The following is a 17414-nucleotide window of genomic DNA, read 5'->3' on the forward strand; positions in this document are numbered from 1 at the left end:
ACTCGGCACAGTAGCTTATGTACAGGGTTGCTACTCGGCACAGTAGCTTAGATACATAACCTACATCTCCCTCCCCCCTCACGCTCATAGTCTTTGTCTTGAGCGGACTTCTTAGTCCTAAGTCGCTCCGAGCGTCGAGGTGCACTGTGGGGAGGATCCTCGTGAGATGTAGGAGACTCGTCCTCGGTCAGGGGGCCAGCAGCAGGGGGTGGGACTGGCCGGAGGAAGCGGCGGTTCCTCCACCAGACACGGCCGCTCGGCATCCTGACCTTGTAGTCCCGCGACCGGCCGACGCCCATCACTATGCCCACCTTGTCCCAACGTGTCGTCATCGGGTCCTGGACGCGGACAAGGGCTCCAATCTCCAGTGGCTGAAGAGGGCGGGCATGGTCGTCATACCGAGCCTTGGCGTCCTGGGCACGTGAAGCTGCGCGGCGGTCACAGCTTTCGGCTTTGGTCTGCCAGTCCTTCGCAAAGGCTTTGGCGTGTGCAGGAACGCAAGAGCGGAGAGGGTGACCATACAGGATCTGGGCAGGGGAGCGTCCTGTGTGGGTGGGAGTGGACGCAGGTTCTGGGCAGCTCCGTGTGGCAGCGCCAGGCGCGTCGCTCGTCGACTCACGCACCCTGCTGGCGATGTAACGGGCAGCTGGGATCTGCTCGGGAAAGTCTCTGGGCACCACGCATAACTCATGAGGTGCTCCGGCGGCGGGGTGTATGGCGAAGAAGGCTGCGTCGATCCATCCGCGGCCGACCTGTTGCGTGGGTGATCTCTCTATGAAAGACCCACAATCTGGCATCTGAGACGTCGCGTGCGTACTGCAGCTGCGGCGGTTGTCCCAGGTGCGCGTTTGGTGGTGGTTCTGGAAGTGCCTTCAACCCCAATCACGTGATATCGCGCCGGTGTCCGGTATCCTCGATGTAACCCGACATCACCCGTGTGACGGCGACGCAGATGGTAAGGAAGGTGGCCCTGGGGCGTGTGGTCGGAAATCCACCTCCTGATGCCAGCTCTGCTGCTGCTTGGGGCTGCGTGGTTATCTGGAGGGCTGCGGTGCGTTGCAGTGGCCTCACTCCTCGTCTGGGCTTTTGGGCTTTGGTTGGCAGCAGCGCATCGTAGTGTCCATAGCGACCACAGGCCTGACGCACTTGCGGCCTCGTGCAGGGCACCTGTCTGTGGTAGACCAGTGGCCCGCCGGTCACATCCCGACGCACAGTGTGTCAGCGGCCCGGGCGGTGTGATGCCGCGCGCCGGCTGCCACAGGAAGCGCACTAGAGCGGAGGCATGGAAGAACGTGTGGCAGCGTTACAGCGTTGTTGGCGCCCTTCTTATCGTAACCTTGTTGTGAGATGGCTCTCTCTCACAGCAGGAGGGCCCGTAAAGGCGGTGGCGGACGGGTAGCTCATCACGATGAAGCTTTGAAGTCACTACTACCTGGGTGTAGGCATCAGGGGGATGAGTCGCTGAACCAACTCTTCCTGCCTGACACCTGTCAAGATCCATTAGCCAGTCAGGCTTCCTCCATTTCCCGGCTGTCGCCTTACCAGACGTCAATCGTCTCTCGGCGGCTCTTCGGCGTACAAAAAAGTCGTCCAAAGGATTCGTTCTCCGCCTGCTTGCGGCGCTGGTGAAACGCAGCGCAAAAGCCTCGTTGTTCCGACCTGTATACTCCTGTAAAGGTCGGGCACATCACGCCCACTGAAGTGGGGAATCGGGAGGCGCACTGGCGTGTGCTCCAAAACTCTCTGGGTCTCCAAAAACCAAACACATCAAAGCATTGGATGGGCTGTTTGTTTGGAGGCATGCTATCGCAAGGTCACCATGCGTGGGTAATCTGTCCAGCGCCGCCTCCACTCCTGCAGAAAAAGCTGAGCAGCCAGCGTCCGGGTGGGGGTTGAACAGATGCCTTGAGGGGCTGTGGGTAGCAAGATTACCTGGGGGACGCTGGTGGCAGGTGGAGGGAGGTGCTGGCGCCTATGCGCGCTACCTCTCACAGTGAGGAAGTGGGTTGGCGCCAGGTCATAATAGTGCCTTAAAGCGCCTTTCCTCTCTCTTATTATCTCCTCCCTCTGAAGTTCCATCTCTCTACTTCCGCTCGTCGATGCGTCCATCCACCTCAAATTGTGGCAATGTCTTCATCACTGGAGGTGGAGATGAGTCTCTTGTGATAGAGGATGGTGGTGGGGGAGTAAATGTCTCCCATCTTGGCGTTGTCCTTCTTACCTCCATATTTGTGTGTTAAGTGGACTGCACTGTTTGATACCTAAGTAGCGCCTCAACAGCTCAGACCACATATATGACATAAACAAGCGCAGAAATCAACATATGATCACTGTTCTGTCCGTGGTGAGTGCGTGTGCGTGTGTGTGTGTGTGTCTCAGAGAGAGGGCGTGGTAGCCTTAAGGCCGGTGGCTAAGGCCGCAGGGGGTAGAGTGGACATCAGTGTCCCCGGATGTCACCAGCGGAAGATTATGCGCCTGCGTGCTCAGTGTAAAATCAGGCCAATGCCAGCTCCTCGTCCTTTCTGTGATGGAGCAACACTACATCGTGGCGAAACACAACTCAACACAACACAACACACTATGAATTACGTGGCGCGTAGACGTTTATGTCTCGGCATAGTTCTGTAAGTCACAGATCCTACAAAACCTTGCAGGTAGTTACTAGTGTTCCCTAAAAAGAATGCAGTGATGGGTAGGAAACACCGTGTAACACCGCTGAAAGTCCGTTTATTATGGCTGAAGAGAAATACAGGTGGTGACTTTCTGGCGATATGCATGCGGCTCACAGTCAGACTGAGCAACGCCTTATGGCAGCCTCCGGGCAATCTGTTACACTGCTTGCGTGCGGTGTTGCCGTGATTATATACTCCGTGCTACTCGGCGCAGTGGCTTATGTACGGGAGTTATACCGGCTGATGGCTTATGGGGTTGCTACTCGCTGTAACCAGATACATAACCTACAATATGGACTAAAATTAAGTATACATAGTACCTCATGTTTCATACCAGCTGGATTCGGTAAAATGCTGCTGAAAGTATCACACATAAGCAACCTGAACAGTTCCCAATGAGAGTTCAGCGCCATCAGCTCAATATGAACTGGCTTGGTATGAAATATCATAGTCTAGGACTACTTTGGTACTCTTGTGGTACATAGTTGGTAACGTTCCCTGGTCCCCATCCATTAGATTGATTTACCAGGTCATAATGGTCGAATATATATATATATATATATATATATATATATATATATATATATATATATATATATATATATATATATATATATATATATATATATATATATATATATATATATATATATATATATATAAATATATATATATATATATATATATATATATATATATATATATATATATATATATATATATATATATATATATATTTCAACAGGGATAGGACACACGCCCGCTATTTTCTCTCATTTAATACTCTGAAATCAGCAGAAGGCTGGGACCTAGATCAGACATGGTTATTATACATTATTACGTTATGCTTACAAAGGCAGCATCGCTGTTTCCTTCTTCATATTGGTGCCACAACGGAATTAATCATTGTGTAAATAACCCACCAGCACTTACGTGGCTGTTGTTGTCGACTCACTCCAGGGTGAATGTCTGTAGAGCAAAGCTAGAATTAGCCTTATTGTGGCTTACAAACTACCTCCACGAGGTCATCACATTCTTCATATAACATTTATTATGCTCAATCTATCAAACACACCCTAACAGAGCAAGAAATACATGGGACACACCTGGTACTGGGCCCGCCCGACGCGTCTTTGTTATGTAAACAACGCCGTAACGTCCCTCCACCCCAGGCTGGGATGCATTCGCTTCGGCGCAAATTCCATTTCAAACCCACAAAATATATTTAGGTTTTTCTCCTCGGGGCTTACAAAAATACATATCCATTTCAATAATATTCTAAATCACAAAATAGTTGTCTCTGGAGTTCCTCATACCACATCTGCCCCCACTTAAGCTTATCATGGTCCCCATGATACTGGGTACAGTATATAAGAAAATAAATGAACTAACATTCTGAGGCATTGAGCAGTTGGTAGGAGGAACTTTACAAATTGTACTGCCGGATAGGAACTAACAATGTAAAACTTAAATCTATAGCACCAAAATACTTTGGATTGTCGATTGAGGTAACCTAAACATATTGGAGTGTTTTCCCGCCGTAACTCTCTTACTTCTACGGACTGCAAGTCCACCCTGAGACTCTTCCTCACTACTGCTACTACTACTATCTGCTACGGGGTCTAAGTCCTCATTAGAACTTTGTGTGTCTACCTCGTGCCTAGAGTTTTCACCACTGTTAGGACGTGTGTCCCTCACCTGGCAACCCGCATCGTCCTCATCATCACCATCATAGGTATCTGTCCTATCTGAGCCATCAGATACCCTTGGGGCTGCCCGCAAATGCATACGGTGTATTACCTTTGAGGCCCCATCTCCTTCCTCAGGAACAATCCTATACACACTTCCGTCCTCATTCAACACATGGGATACCACATATATATCCTCATACCAATTATCCTGGATTTTATTCCTTCCCTTTCCATGAAGGTTTCGCACTAATACACGTTGACCAACGTCCAATGCTTTTCCTCTCACTTTCTTATCATACAGAAGCTTCCTACTCTGACACTTACTCTCAAAATTACCGTTTGCAACTTTCCAGGCATTCTCTAATACTTCTCTGCATAGAGCCACCCAATCATCACACGAGTCCTCCTCCTCTGCTTGTGCTAACAACATATCTATCGGAAGCTTGGGATCAGTCCCGAAGATCAAAGTGTGAGGGGAGAACCCAGTGGTTGAGTTAGGAGTCATATTATAGATGGCGGTTACCATTCCCAAATACTTTGCCCAATGTTTCTTTTGATTGACTGACAATGTTCGCAACAATTGGTGCATTTTGCGGTGAAACCTCTCGCACTGTCCGTTTCCAGCTGGATGGTATGGAGTAGTCCTAGATTTCCTTATTCCCCAGGTCATGCACAGGTCTTTCAGTAATGCATTCTGAAATTGGGCTCCCTGATCAGTGTGAATTTTCCTAGTAACATCATATTTGGTAAATATCTCATCAACCAGGATCTTTGCTACAGTCGCTGCCTTCTGATCCCGTGTGGCGAATGCCCAGGTATACTTAGAGAACAAATCTGTCACTTTCTCTTCCGTCACTTGAAGGTTCTAGTTCTGTAAAATCCACCGCCACAATGTCAAAGGGTCTACTGGCTGTAAGCGGTTTCATTTGCATGCGTACCTCTGGGATAACTGCTTTTGCCACAATGCACCGGTGGCAGCCCCTACAGTATTCAAAGATATCCTGATCCATTCGCGTTCAGTAGCACCTCTGCTTAATCAATCTAGTGGTGCGTTCAATGCCCTGATGACCCATGTCGTCCATGCAAAAGTTTCATTACCTCCCCCTTCAAGGTAGTAGGCAAAACTAGTTGTTTTAACTCCTTCTGTCCTGGAAAGTTTTAAAAGGAGGCTAGATAGATTAATGGATGATAGAGAGTTGTAGTAACTCTCGACAGGAGCTGCCATGCACAGGCCAACCGGCCTATTGCAGACTCCTTATTTTCTTATGTTCTTATGTTCTTATACATGTGGATGGCTACATCTAGCGCGTCAGGGGCGGCAGCAGCGGCTTTCGACGTTGGAACTTGTCTGCCTTGGTTTGCAGTCGGGCTATCTTGAAAGTATTGACACTTTCTTGTGTGACGCTCCTCCAAGCGTTACGGTATGGAGTAATCATTCCGCAAGTGAGGGGTCGATTTGGCACTTTTTCAGGTTTGTCTTAAGACTATCAGCCCACCAGCATTGCGTTTACTATTCGTTAGGTGACTGTAAAGTAGCTGCTTTGGCAGTCAACTGTCGTCCATGTAGGTAACATGGCCAGTCAAATGTAGTTGTTCTTGGATAATGGTAGCCTCGATGCGCCTACAGTTGGTGTCAGCGAGAATACTAGTATTTGTTCTCTTTTCTTCCCTGCGAATTCGAAGGATGGAACGTAGACTACATTGGTGAAAGTTTTCAGGTGCCTTGAGGTGCCTCCTGTATGTGACCCATGTCTCGCTGCCATATAGCAGGGTGGGGAAAACTACTGCTCGATATATGTGCAACTTTGTAGAGAATTTAAGCTCCAAACACCTGAAAACACAGATAAGGAGTCTGCAAAAGGCACCAGGTGCATATCTGACCCGATGTTGAATCTCTTCCTCGATGTACGCGGTAGTGGACAGGTGGGAACCGACATACCGAAAGTGGGCAACATTAAAGAAGGTAGTACCGTTAGGTCTGGATGGATGGTGGAGGTTTGGCTGAACCAGGGGCTTACTGAAAGAGAATCTGAGGCTTATGTGCACTCACCTCAAGGCCGAAGTGTGCATACACATCTGCGTAGGTGTTCAGGGTCTCTTGTAGGTTACGTTCAGTGCGAGTGACAAGGGTGAAGTCTTCTGCATACTGAAGTTCAGTTGTGGAGGCTGTTGACACTTTTTTCCTGCCTGGAGTCGTTTTATGTTGAAAAGATCCTTCATTCGGTACTGGATGTCCACCCCGCAGGCTAAATTGGCACTGTCAAGGAAAAATAAGGGAGGCAGCCAAGAAAATGGAAAAGAGAGTTTGTGCCTGTATATATCCTTGTTTTACATCTGTTTGGATGGGAAAGAACTCAGACTGGGTGCCATTGTGCACAAACTGCCGTTGATACCATCGTGGACTTGCCTCATAGTGGCAATGAATATTGGTGGGCAACCAAAACGGCTGAGAGTCCACCAGAGGGCTTCTCTGTTAACGAAGTCGATTGTCTTTCTTTGGTCGATGAAGGCTACGTACTGGTCACGATGCTGTTCTCTGCACTTTTCCTGTATCTGGCGGGCAGCAAAGATCATATCACTGGTGCCACATAATGGTCTAGACTCTAGAGCCACATTGACATTCTGAGAGGACGTATTCCGCCTCAGGAAGAAGTCTACTAAGAAGGACTCAGGCGATAATGTTGCCAGCCAAAGACAATAGCAAGATACAACGGTAGTTGCCACAGCCTGACCGGTCTCCCTTCTTCTTATAATTATTGACGATGGCCACCATCGTCAATAAGAGCTTGGTGGATTTCCTCCTATTCCCATATATTCTTTAGGAGAGAGTGGAGATGGCTATTAAGACGAGGTTCTCCTGCCTTATACACCTGAGGCTTTGTTATTTTTCATCTGTTTGATGGCAGTATCTACTTCATCCAGGGATGGAGGATAGCTGAGATGAGTCAGCTCTGGATACTGTGGGACATGCTGGATATTCAGGCCATCTACATCGGTGCTTGAGTTGAACAATGAATGGCTGTGCTCTTTCCAGCGCTGAAGGATGCCTTCTTTGTCTGTAATTAGGGAATTACCATCAGATAAGAGGAGGGGGGCTGCGCCAAGAGTGACTGGCCCATAAAATATTCTAGTGGAATTTAAAAATTCGAACATCTTGTGTTGATCTGTAAGATTTGCAATTTGCATGCTTTATTTTTAAAACAGTCTTTCTTTAGTTTGCGAAGTTTGCACTTGGCCGCCTCTTTCTTCTTGTAGAATGTATTAGCTTTGATCCGAGACTGAGGGTTGTTCTGGCAGTCAGTTAAAGCAGAACGTTTATCGTCTATGAGTACATTGATTGCCGGGTCATTTTCATCAAACCAGTCCTGGTGTTTTCTTTCGATCTTGCCGACGGTCTCTCTACAGGTTTTTGTCATGACAGTGTCGAGAATATCTCATTCGGCACTACAATTTGCGTTGTTTGTTGTCGTGTTGTCGAGCAGCTCTCTGAACGTATATGCTACCACTGGATCCTCAGTAGGCTTAGTGTTAAAACCACTTCTGTAGGTTTGTTGCCTTCACCCTTTTGGGGCGATGTGAAGTGAAAGTTTGGCCCTGACGAGCCGATGATGATCAGTGTCACAGTGGCCTGAGCCATGCATTGCTCGGGTGATGAGGATGTCTCGGCAATCTCTTTCTCTGACAATGATATAGTCAATGAGATGCCACTGTTTGGATCGTGGATGTTGCCACGAACCCTTGAACTTGTCGGCCTGACTAAACAAGGTATTGGTGACAATGAGGTTGTGTGTAGTACGCTTACTGAGGAGGAGTAGGCCATTGGGCTTACACTTGACTTGTCTATTTCTCCCTAGGATTTCCCGCCAAATGTCAGCATACCTGCCATCTCTGAAACTGAAGTCACCTGGGAGCACAACCATATGTTCTCTGGGGATTGAAGTTAGCACTCTGTCAAGGTCGACGCAAATGGCCTCTTTAATGTCATTCTCTGCAATCAATGTTGGGGCGCATGTACTGATGAAAAGACATTACGTGAGTGATCCAATGGGACTCTGAGCTTCATGAGGCGCTCGTTGATCCCAACATGCATTTCAGTTAGCTTGTGTAGGATGCCTTGGCTGATGGCCAAGCCAACTCAATAAATGAGGTTTCTCTCTGCTTACCCTTCCAGAAGAAGGTACTCTCTTATACAGCTCCAGTCATCGGAGGCTGAATTTAAGCCCATTATAAGGCAAGCAAATTAATTGTTGATGATCCTATAGCAAAATATACACTTGTACTACTTACTCTTCATTTAAGACTTGTTAAGAATGTGGAAAATCTCATACAGATCTGACCAATAATTATCTAGTGATTAATACTAATTTGTGGGGTTTTCAGACCTATGCTATTTTATGAATATGTGTGATGAGGTGCTGCTGAGGTAAGGACGATCGGGCACCTTACCAACTGCATTGGTTAACCATTACCCCGAAACACAGTCCGCAAATCGATTAGTATCCACTTCCCCAATTACTGCCTCATAGACACACAGACACACACACACACAGTCTCCCTCCTTACTTACCAGCCCCCTTTCCCTCTGACTTAGTAGAGGAATTACATTAGTAAAACGTCTGGACAAACTGAAGTTAAAGCGCTCCACCACCCCCAGTAACTTACCAATGGAACTCCACAAGGAGTTATCCCCGTAACTAGCTAAACCCATCTGCTCCATCACCAATGCTTCGCTCAGCCAAGCAAAATGACCAGCTGACTGGAAGACCTCATATGTGTCACCAGTGCCCAAATCAACCAGCCCACAATCCTTAAATGTGCTATGACCCATTGCAATCACCCAATACCAAAGCATAATCTGTGAAAGTTTCGTGTTTGACTGGGTTTATGCTGATATTACAGGTGCCATAGATCCTCAGCTTTCTCGGCTACATATACCGTACACCTGGAAAAACGAAAAATGTCTGTGGCTGTTCATTGACTTCACCAAAGCATTTGACCTAGTCGACCACAATTTAATCATCAACAAAGCTATCGACCTCGGGTTTCGAAGAAGTCTTATACCAGGGCTTACAGACTTCCTTAGTGACCGACGCCAAGCCGTACGCCTCCGAAGGGCTGTCTCCACTTTTCAGTCAGTCACCGTTGACCCCAAAGGCACCAAGAAGGGACCAGTTTGCTTTCTTATGCTTATCAACGCTGCCCTAAGAGAAACCCCTGCTCACTGGAAATAAGTCGATGACTCCACCATTGGAATCAGTGTCAACAACTCAGCTGCCGACTATACCGCCCTCCAGGATTTATTGAGCAGTCTCCAAAATTGGTCCACCAACAACCACTTTACCATCAACCATACCAAGACCATGGTTATGCACATCAACCTCTCCTCCGGCGTTGTCCCACCCCCTTCCATTACTTTAGGCTCCAACATACTCCAGGTTGTAGACTCCACTAAGCTCCTCGGCGTCACTATAGATAACAAACTAAATTGGAAACCACACGTCAGTGAAATTGTCAAATCCTCCAGTTTTCGTCTCCACCTCCTCCTTCATCTCAAGTCTCTCGGAGTTCCTGCGCCCGAGCTCCTCAGTGTTTACTCAACATTCAAACTTCCCAAGCTCACCTATGCCTCCTCTGTCTGGTCTTTCTCCCCAAATACCACACAACGTAAACACCTAGAAAAAGTGCAAAAAGGGGCATGCAAGATTATTCTCTCCCCTTCCTACTGCACATATTAAGAAGCTCTTAACACACTGACCCTTTCGGCTCTCTCTGACCATCCCCACGACCTCATCTGCAAATTTGGTGAGAAGCTTCTGCACCATCCTGGACACCGGCTTCTACTACCACCCGAGATCCCTTGTCAGCGAATTGCTGTTTGACACCATAACCTCACCCAGCATAAATAGTGGCCCGTACTGATCGCTATAAGAACCGCCATTAGAAAAATTATCAAAGACTTGTAATCAACCAGAGTATTCACTCCCAGTCAACCTTACATTTTTGCACTGTCACTATGTCGAAATGCCCTGCAGTAAGACCTTCTCCCCACCTAGTTATTATACATCATATTATTTGTCAATGAAGTGACCCATTCCCCAGTTATGCAACTGTATATTTTCAATAAACCGTTTATTATTATTATTATTATTATTATTATTATTATTATTATTATTACACACACACACACACACACACACACAGTGCGTTTTTTGTACTTAAGTTTATATCTCAAAATAAGGGTATGGTTCCATGTAAACTATACTTTTATAGTGTTCAGTCGTCTGACGATGGGTGGGCTTGGTACTTCTCACCGGGAATGAGTGGAGTTGAATATGGAACTGAGGTAATCCATACATTACATATGGTAGGTGGAGCTAGGGTAGAGTTGATAAGCAAATCAACAAAATCACATAATTTGATGCCTATATGTCACAGGATCGAGTGGGAATCGTGTATAGTATATTTTCGATGCAAAGAAGTTCCCCCAAAAGATGGGATTTTTCTCGAAATTGGACATATCGAGTCTTGTACTGTACACTATTAAGTAATTAATATCTTTGACTGCCAATAAAAATTACACAGGATTTTTTTTACCTTTGCAGACCTTTTTCAGGAAACGAGGAAAGACATTAAATTCTACATCGGGGTGCTGGACCTATCAAAAGGCCCCAAAAGATCCACCGCATTAGATTATTGTTTGTGCCGAGGAAGTGAACCCAGCGTGGATTACGTTTTGATTATAGAATAAAAAATATACCACTGAGCTCAAAGTCTGGGAGTTTTCTCGTTCTTGATATTGAAGTGAATAAAACCCTATCGACTTTGGGGTAAAAGGGATTCAAGAAGAAGATCCTTGTGATCCTTTACCAGCTTTTCGCATCTCTACAGACTTGTGATGTGTCAGGCAGTACTACTGAAATGGGATGTCAAATTTATCAATATTATTAATATGATTATTAATTTCAAATAATTATCTCCCATAGATGCGTGTGTCCAGGAGGTTCGTGGGGTCCTCAGTGTAAAATACTCGCTCGAACCTTCTCAGGGTATGGCTGGGCATGGATACAACCCCTACCTTCATGTCTCTCCACTACTCTCTCCTTACGTATTCTGACTCGCAACACACATGCAATGATCCTCTACTCCGGACCCTTATCTTCCACCTCGAACCATCCACACTACCCACCCACACCTATGATAGCACTCCAGTTGGTGGGTGGGCAGCCACAGGTGATGCTGGAAGGTGCAAGAGGACCAATGAAGCTACAGGTGAATACCACACTGAGCACCGGAACTTGGCACACCCTACACCTGCATCTCAATCCGCAGGTAATTTGTTCACTTTAATGGCGTTATGTTATTCTTTTCCAGTTCGGACTTTTTACAAGACATTTACTGCATTTTTGTTTTTGGGGTACGGTAGCCGAGTGAATACAGCACTCATCTCCTGTACTTATGAAAGGTTACCTTAGCATTACATTTAAGGAAGTAATGGCGGTTGAGTATAATGCCGGCCCCACTACCTCCTTATGTACCAAAAAATGGCTTAACCTTCAATGTGTGTGTGTGTCCCTACAGAACTACTAAACACGATGTATTAATGCAAAAACAGGTGGTTTGAGACATTAGAAAACACGAATTTTTACTTACTCATCATTAACTCAAAACAACATCATCATTAACTTGAATACGCTGGATAGCTTCAAACATAGGTTGGACGGATATATGAGCGATAGAGGTTGGGTGTAAACGGGACTGCCAAGTATAGGCCTGCTGCAGTTTCCTCCATTTTTATGTTCTTATGTTTAATTTGAATACGATGGGCAGCAAAAATCAGTCAAGAAAGATGACATTTACCTAAGCTAACCTAACCTAACAATCTTAGGGTATTTTTATAGATAAGGTTAGGTTGGCTTGCTCATTTCATTTCTTTATTAATGGTTAAAAAACCTCTTAATACATATTCTATATATCGCCGTGACATTAGTGACACAGAAATTATCCTCATTGGAATGATTCAGTCTGCAATTTGCATTTTGAAAATTACAGAGAAGTAAGAAACGTTTCATAAAATGTATTCAACGGACCGAAAATGACACCAAAGTCAACCATTATGGAATAATTTTATTGTTCAGGTACACTTTTCAGCTTCTTATCTCTAAAGCCTATTATAATGCGACAGAGAGGTGGATGTAAAGATAGGAAACTTGGTAGCGTGGCCGGGATGTTATTTACTCAGCGTCAATACGCTTATCTTATCTAGTATGTCAATACACATATATCACTTCTTAAAGGGACAACTTGTTAAACACCTCTTCGATACAACAATTTATTAATTCATTCAATGACATGGACACATTAATATCACTATTATATCGGGGTACTAACACAATATGTTTTACGTTACTCGACACTGACTCTCGGACACTCCTGAATGAATACATTTCCCACAGTAGGTAACTCACCCTAGGACTCGTTCTGACAAGACTCACGTGTACCCTGACGTAGGCCCAGTGGATGCTTGGCTGGGCTGCCTCCTATGGGAGGCTTTTGCTTAGCTGGGGTCTGGTCGGGAAGTCCCCCTCCCGACCTGGGGAGAGGACAAGCGTGGCTCTGAGAATCTCCCGAGTAATGTTCGAACGTTCGAATGGCAACCAGAATCAGAATGATAATGCCAGAATGATAATCAGAACCAGAATGATAATGCCAGAATGATAATCAGAACCAGAATGATGGTGGACGGGACTGTAGGGCCATTATATGGGGTCGGCCCAACCGGCTTTTGACCTCTAACCAATTATCACTAAACTGGTTTGATCTGGATAGCTGTGTGCAGGAGTGGTCCTGCCCAGGTGTCTTGGTTAGGTGAGGTTGTAGGTCACCCGGCTAACTCACGTCATTAGCGGGCGAGGTCAAGTCCCTAGGGTCGACCTGAGGCGTGTCAACCCGGAATGTGGTGGTACCACGAGGTCTGTAGTGTACTTGCTGTTATATGTGACCTAATTCTGGGCTGTAAGCTTTGGTCTGACAATCAAACATTACACTATGCAGTAAATGTAATGGAGAAATCCTTGTGGAATCTATGTAAATCGCATGTATGGTTACTGAGACATGTTTAAGACAAAAATTACGTAAAAATATAACCTCTTTTAACATTGATATGATTTTGTTATATAAGTTCGAAATAATAAATGTATTGTATTTAATTATCATAACATGTTAGAGTACCCGGTTTTCCAATTAAAACAATATTAATACCAGAATATGGACACGACATTACAATGTGATATTATCGAGGGCTTGTTACTGAAGGGGTTAATGCCATAGTCTCACAAAAAACATTTGTATCAGTCAGTGGGAACTACTGTTTGTATGACTGCTTAATACATTAGTTAAATCAAATATAGGCAATGTCTAATAAGTCCTTGCTTAAGAAGTAAAAACAGTGCCTTTGCTGCTGCAAATAATGATATCTTCAACTAAGAAATCTTATACTTTCCAAATAATTACATGAAATAAGATATATTTTAATGAAGATATATCTTTTTTTTTAAATCTTCCTGTTCTAAGTTAACTGTTCAGACACATCGGCAGAAAAAGAGGAAATATCTGATCATATGTTAATATTTAACTATAATGTTTATTTTTATTTTTCCATAAATCGTTCCCTCATAGTTTTATTTTTTATTCATTTATGAACATACCTAACAGGGTGTAACATTAATGGTGGACCTTTGCGGAGCTGGCTGGGATGACGACAGAACCAATGACTCCCATTGCATTGCAAGAGCCACTTGGATAGACCCTGATGTGAAAGAGAGTTGGGGAGGTAGAGTGCCCCTCCAGCTTGGTGGCCTCGCCCACCCATACCCTCTGTCTAAAGAGTTTGGATGGTCATCCACTCTTGTGCACCGCTCCTTAGAAGGTTGTGTATCCCACCTCACAATTAATGGACAGGTAATGCTGTAATAAAAGTGTGTTTGTGTATCTTGAATGGCTTATGTATTATTAAACGTTATTTAAGGGTCAATCTCAAGGACAGTCTGTTTATTCATCAGAATCATACATTTCCCTTAAAGTTTTCTATGACTGGAGACAAAATTTACATTTGTGAGCTTTATTCTAATTTGCATGGATTTTTTTCAGAACACATGTGAAATCATATTAAAGCGATACATAACTTGTTATCTTCATACTTAACTGTTATTACGTTTCTCAGCTAGTTGACTTGGGTGAGCCAGCATACAGCAATGGGAGTGTAAAAGGCTGTAGACCCCAAGAGATGGCCTGTCAAAATAGATTGGCTTCCTGTAGTCTACGTGGACATTGCGTTAATGGTGTTCGTGACCCGAAATGTGACTGTAAGGCAGGATGGACAGGGCCAAGGTGTACCACACCGACTGTACCAGTTACATTTGGCCAAGCCTCATACGTAAAGATAGCACTACACTTCACACCAGATCCATTTGATGTATCACTGCAATTTCGAATAAGAACACGAGGTCGTACTGATGGTCTTCTGTTGCAGCTGACTGCCATTCAACAATCAAATGCCTTAAGAATACGTGTAAGTCATTTTGTTATTCTGTTGATTCTGTTACTCTAGTCTATGAGTGTTACATGTTCGTGTATAAACTTATTTACCTCGTTCACATACACTAAACTAAATTTATGGTATTACCAAATTTAATTTTTTCCTTGTGCTTTTGACAGTTGAGAGGTGGTATAGCATGTGCTTCAGTGTCTGGTGGAGTAGAGTGGGTACTACAGGAGGTGTGTTTAGAAAGCTTCCCATTGGGTGATGGTTCTTGGCACACTATACGAGTAGGACGCCATGGACATAACCTAGTTATATCAGTGGACGATGGCAATGGATGGAGACAAAATGAGACGCTAACGTCTCTCCTCACGACCACTGTCCATGGAGAGATGAAGGCTGTAGTTGACAACCCCCCCAGACCTCTCACAGTTGATACGAAGTATGGAACAATTGTGGGAGGCATCCCAGAATTTGTGAACCGTAGCTTGTTGACAGTCCATGATGACCTGCATACCAGTAAGTGGTGATCTCTAGTGAAGTTAAATAATCTCACTGTCAATGTTGGGATACAAGTAATTTAATGGCTTTTCATAATAAAAGAGTATTGACATGTTGTGTTCGGTCAGAAAAATATTACCTACTTCAGGAAAACACAAAACAATAGAAAACAACTTGTAAGGATCGTTACTAGTTTCAGCTAGAGTTACGTCAGAATATATAGATTGTACTTGAGAAAAATAAGTTTAATAGGAGTGAATTTTAATGTTTTTCATGTCAATGTATAGAGTTTATGTAATCTTAAGATACAGAAAGCAAAATATAATTTGACCATGAAAGAGCTGGAAGTATCAGGGTTTCTGAATTCTGAATTCTGATTGCAGTGATAATAAAAAAAATATCGATGCTATTTATTTATGGTTAGAACTATGATTATTTACACACACACACACACACACACACACACACACACACACACACACACACACACACACTACTACTTCTTTGCTGTCACTTGGAATCGAGCATAACGTTCATCCAGCTATGATACAATGAAATGAGTTATTGAAGATGTCACATTCGTTGGTGAAGTGACTCGAGAAACCGATACGGGATCGGCAGGCCGTCCACAGACGTTGCATGTGTGGAGGGCTATATCTAGTGCGTGAGAGGCGGTGCCAGCGTCTTTCCGGCGCTGGCGCTTGTCTGCTTCGGTATGCAGTCGGACAAACTCTAAAATATTGACACCTTCTCGTGTAGTGCTCCTCCAAGCGTTACGGTGAGGAGTAATCATCTCCCAGGTGAGGGGGTCGATTTGGCACTTTTTCAGGTTTGTCTTGAGACTATCCCTATACCTTTTCCGTTGCCCGCCGGCGTTTTTTTTGCCATTGGTTCGGTAACTGATGTGACTGTAAAATAGGTGCTTTGGCAGTCTACTGTCGTCCATGCTGGTAACATGGCCATTCCACCGTAGTTGTCCATGCATAATGGTAGCCTCGATGGTTTTACAGTTGGTGTCAGCGAGAATACTGGCATTTGTTCTCTTGTCTTCTCAGCGAACTTGGAGGATGGGACGTAGACTACGTTGGTGAAAGTTTTCATGTGCCTTGAGGTGCCTCCTGTTTGTGATCCTTTCCAACTTTGTAGATAATTTCTGCTCCCTACAGCTGAAAACAGGTACGGAGTCTACCAAAGGTTTGAAATACACATCTGATTCAATGATGTATCTCTTTATCGATGTTCGCGGCGGTGGACAGGTGGGAGCCAAGATTCTCAAAGTGGATAACATTAGACAGGGTAATACCGTTAACATGGATAGATGGTAGAAGTGCGGCTGAACCAGGGTCAGGCGGATAGAGAACCTGAGCCTTTCGTACAGTTGGCTCCACTCCTGACTTTACGAATTAGCATTGCCAATCCTCTCTCTTCCTTGGGTCTGAATCCCAAACACTGAACTCTGAATTCGAGGTATTCGCCCACTGAGCGGGAGTGATAGGGGAGGGGTGTATTTGGGTATTTGTCTTTCTGTGGGGGGTAGACGAGGTACTGGGCGCGAGGAGGAAAAGTGTACAGTATCTCAGTTGGGAAGATGCAGAATAACGATTTGACAATACCGACTGGGTTTCTAAGTTGAGTGTAATCGTCTTGTGCTAGTCAGATGATAATACTAAAGTTACTATAGGATGAGAGAGGGCTAAATTCATGTTCTAAGTAAGGTGTTCCTTTGTAATGGGGGCATTTATGACCAAATGGAGTATGGATATGTTACAATCTATATCTTGTAGAACAGTGAGGTTTTGGTTCACCGCTTGACTCCGAGATGGAACTTCCCTGGCTGAACAAATCGTCTGGCTGTAGCCAGAATATTTGTATTCTCATCATAATTGCCTCCTGGAAATGAGAGGACATACAATTATTCTCCTGTAAATTGTCTGAAATGACTTGACCACAAGAAACCCAGAATACTGTAGAGGTTGGGTTGTGGGGCAGGAGGGGGTGACTGTGCTGAGTCGT

The 17414-nt window shown here is 44.8% G+C and overlaps 1 protein-coding gene across 1 annotated transcript in view; it reads left to right on the top strand.

Annotated features, from left to right (window-relative positions):
• The first annotated feature begins 11557 nt into the window (after positions 1–11557).
• The window catches only part of LOC121865132 (putative neural-cadherin 2), a 49027-nt gene continuing 43170 nt past the window's right edge, over positions 11558–17414 (top strand). The window contains exons 1-4 of the mRNA XM_042364457.1: positions 11558–11692; positions 14583–14930; positions 15077–15419; positions 16548–16697. Of these exons, the coding sequence (XP_042220391.1) occupies positions 11558–11692; positions 14583–14930; positions 15077–15419; positions 16548–16697 (976 nt within the window). The remainder of the gene's footprint in view (positions 11693–14582; positions 14931–15076; positions 15420–16547; positions 16698–17414) is intronic.

This window comes from Homarus americanus, unplaced genomic scaffold (genome assembly GCF_018991925.1).
Source record: "Homarus americanus isolate GMGI-L3 unplaced genomic scaffold, GMGI_Hamer_2.0 scaffold2539, whole genome shotgun sequence".
NCBI lineage: Eukaryota > Metazoa > Arthropoda > Malacostraca > Decapoda > Nephropidae > Homarus > Homarus americanus.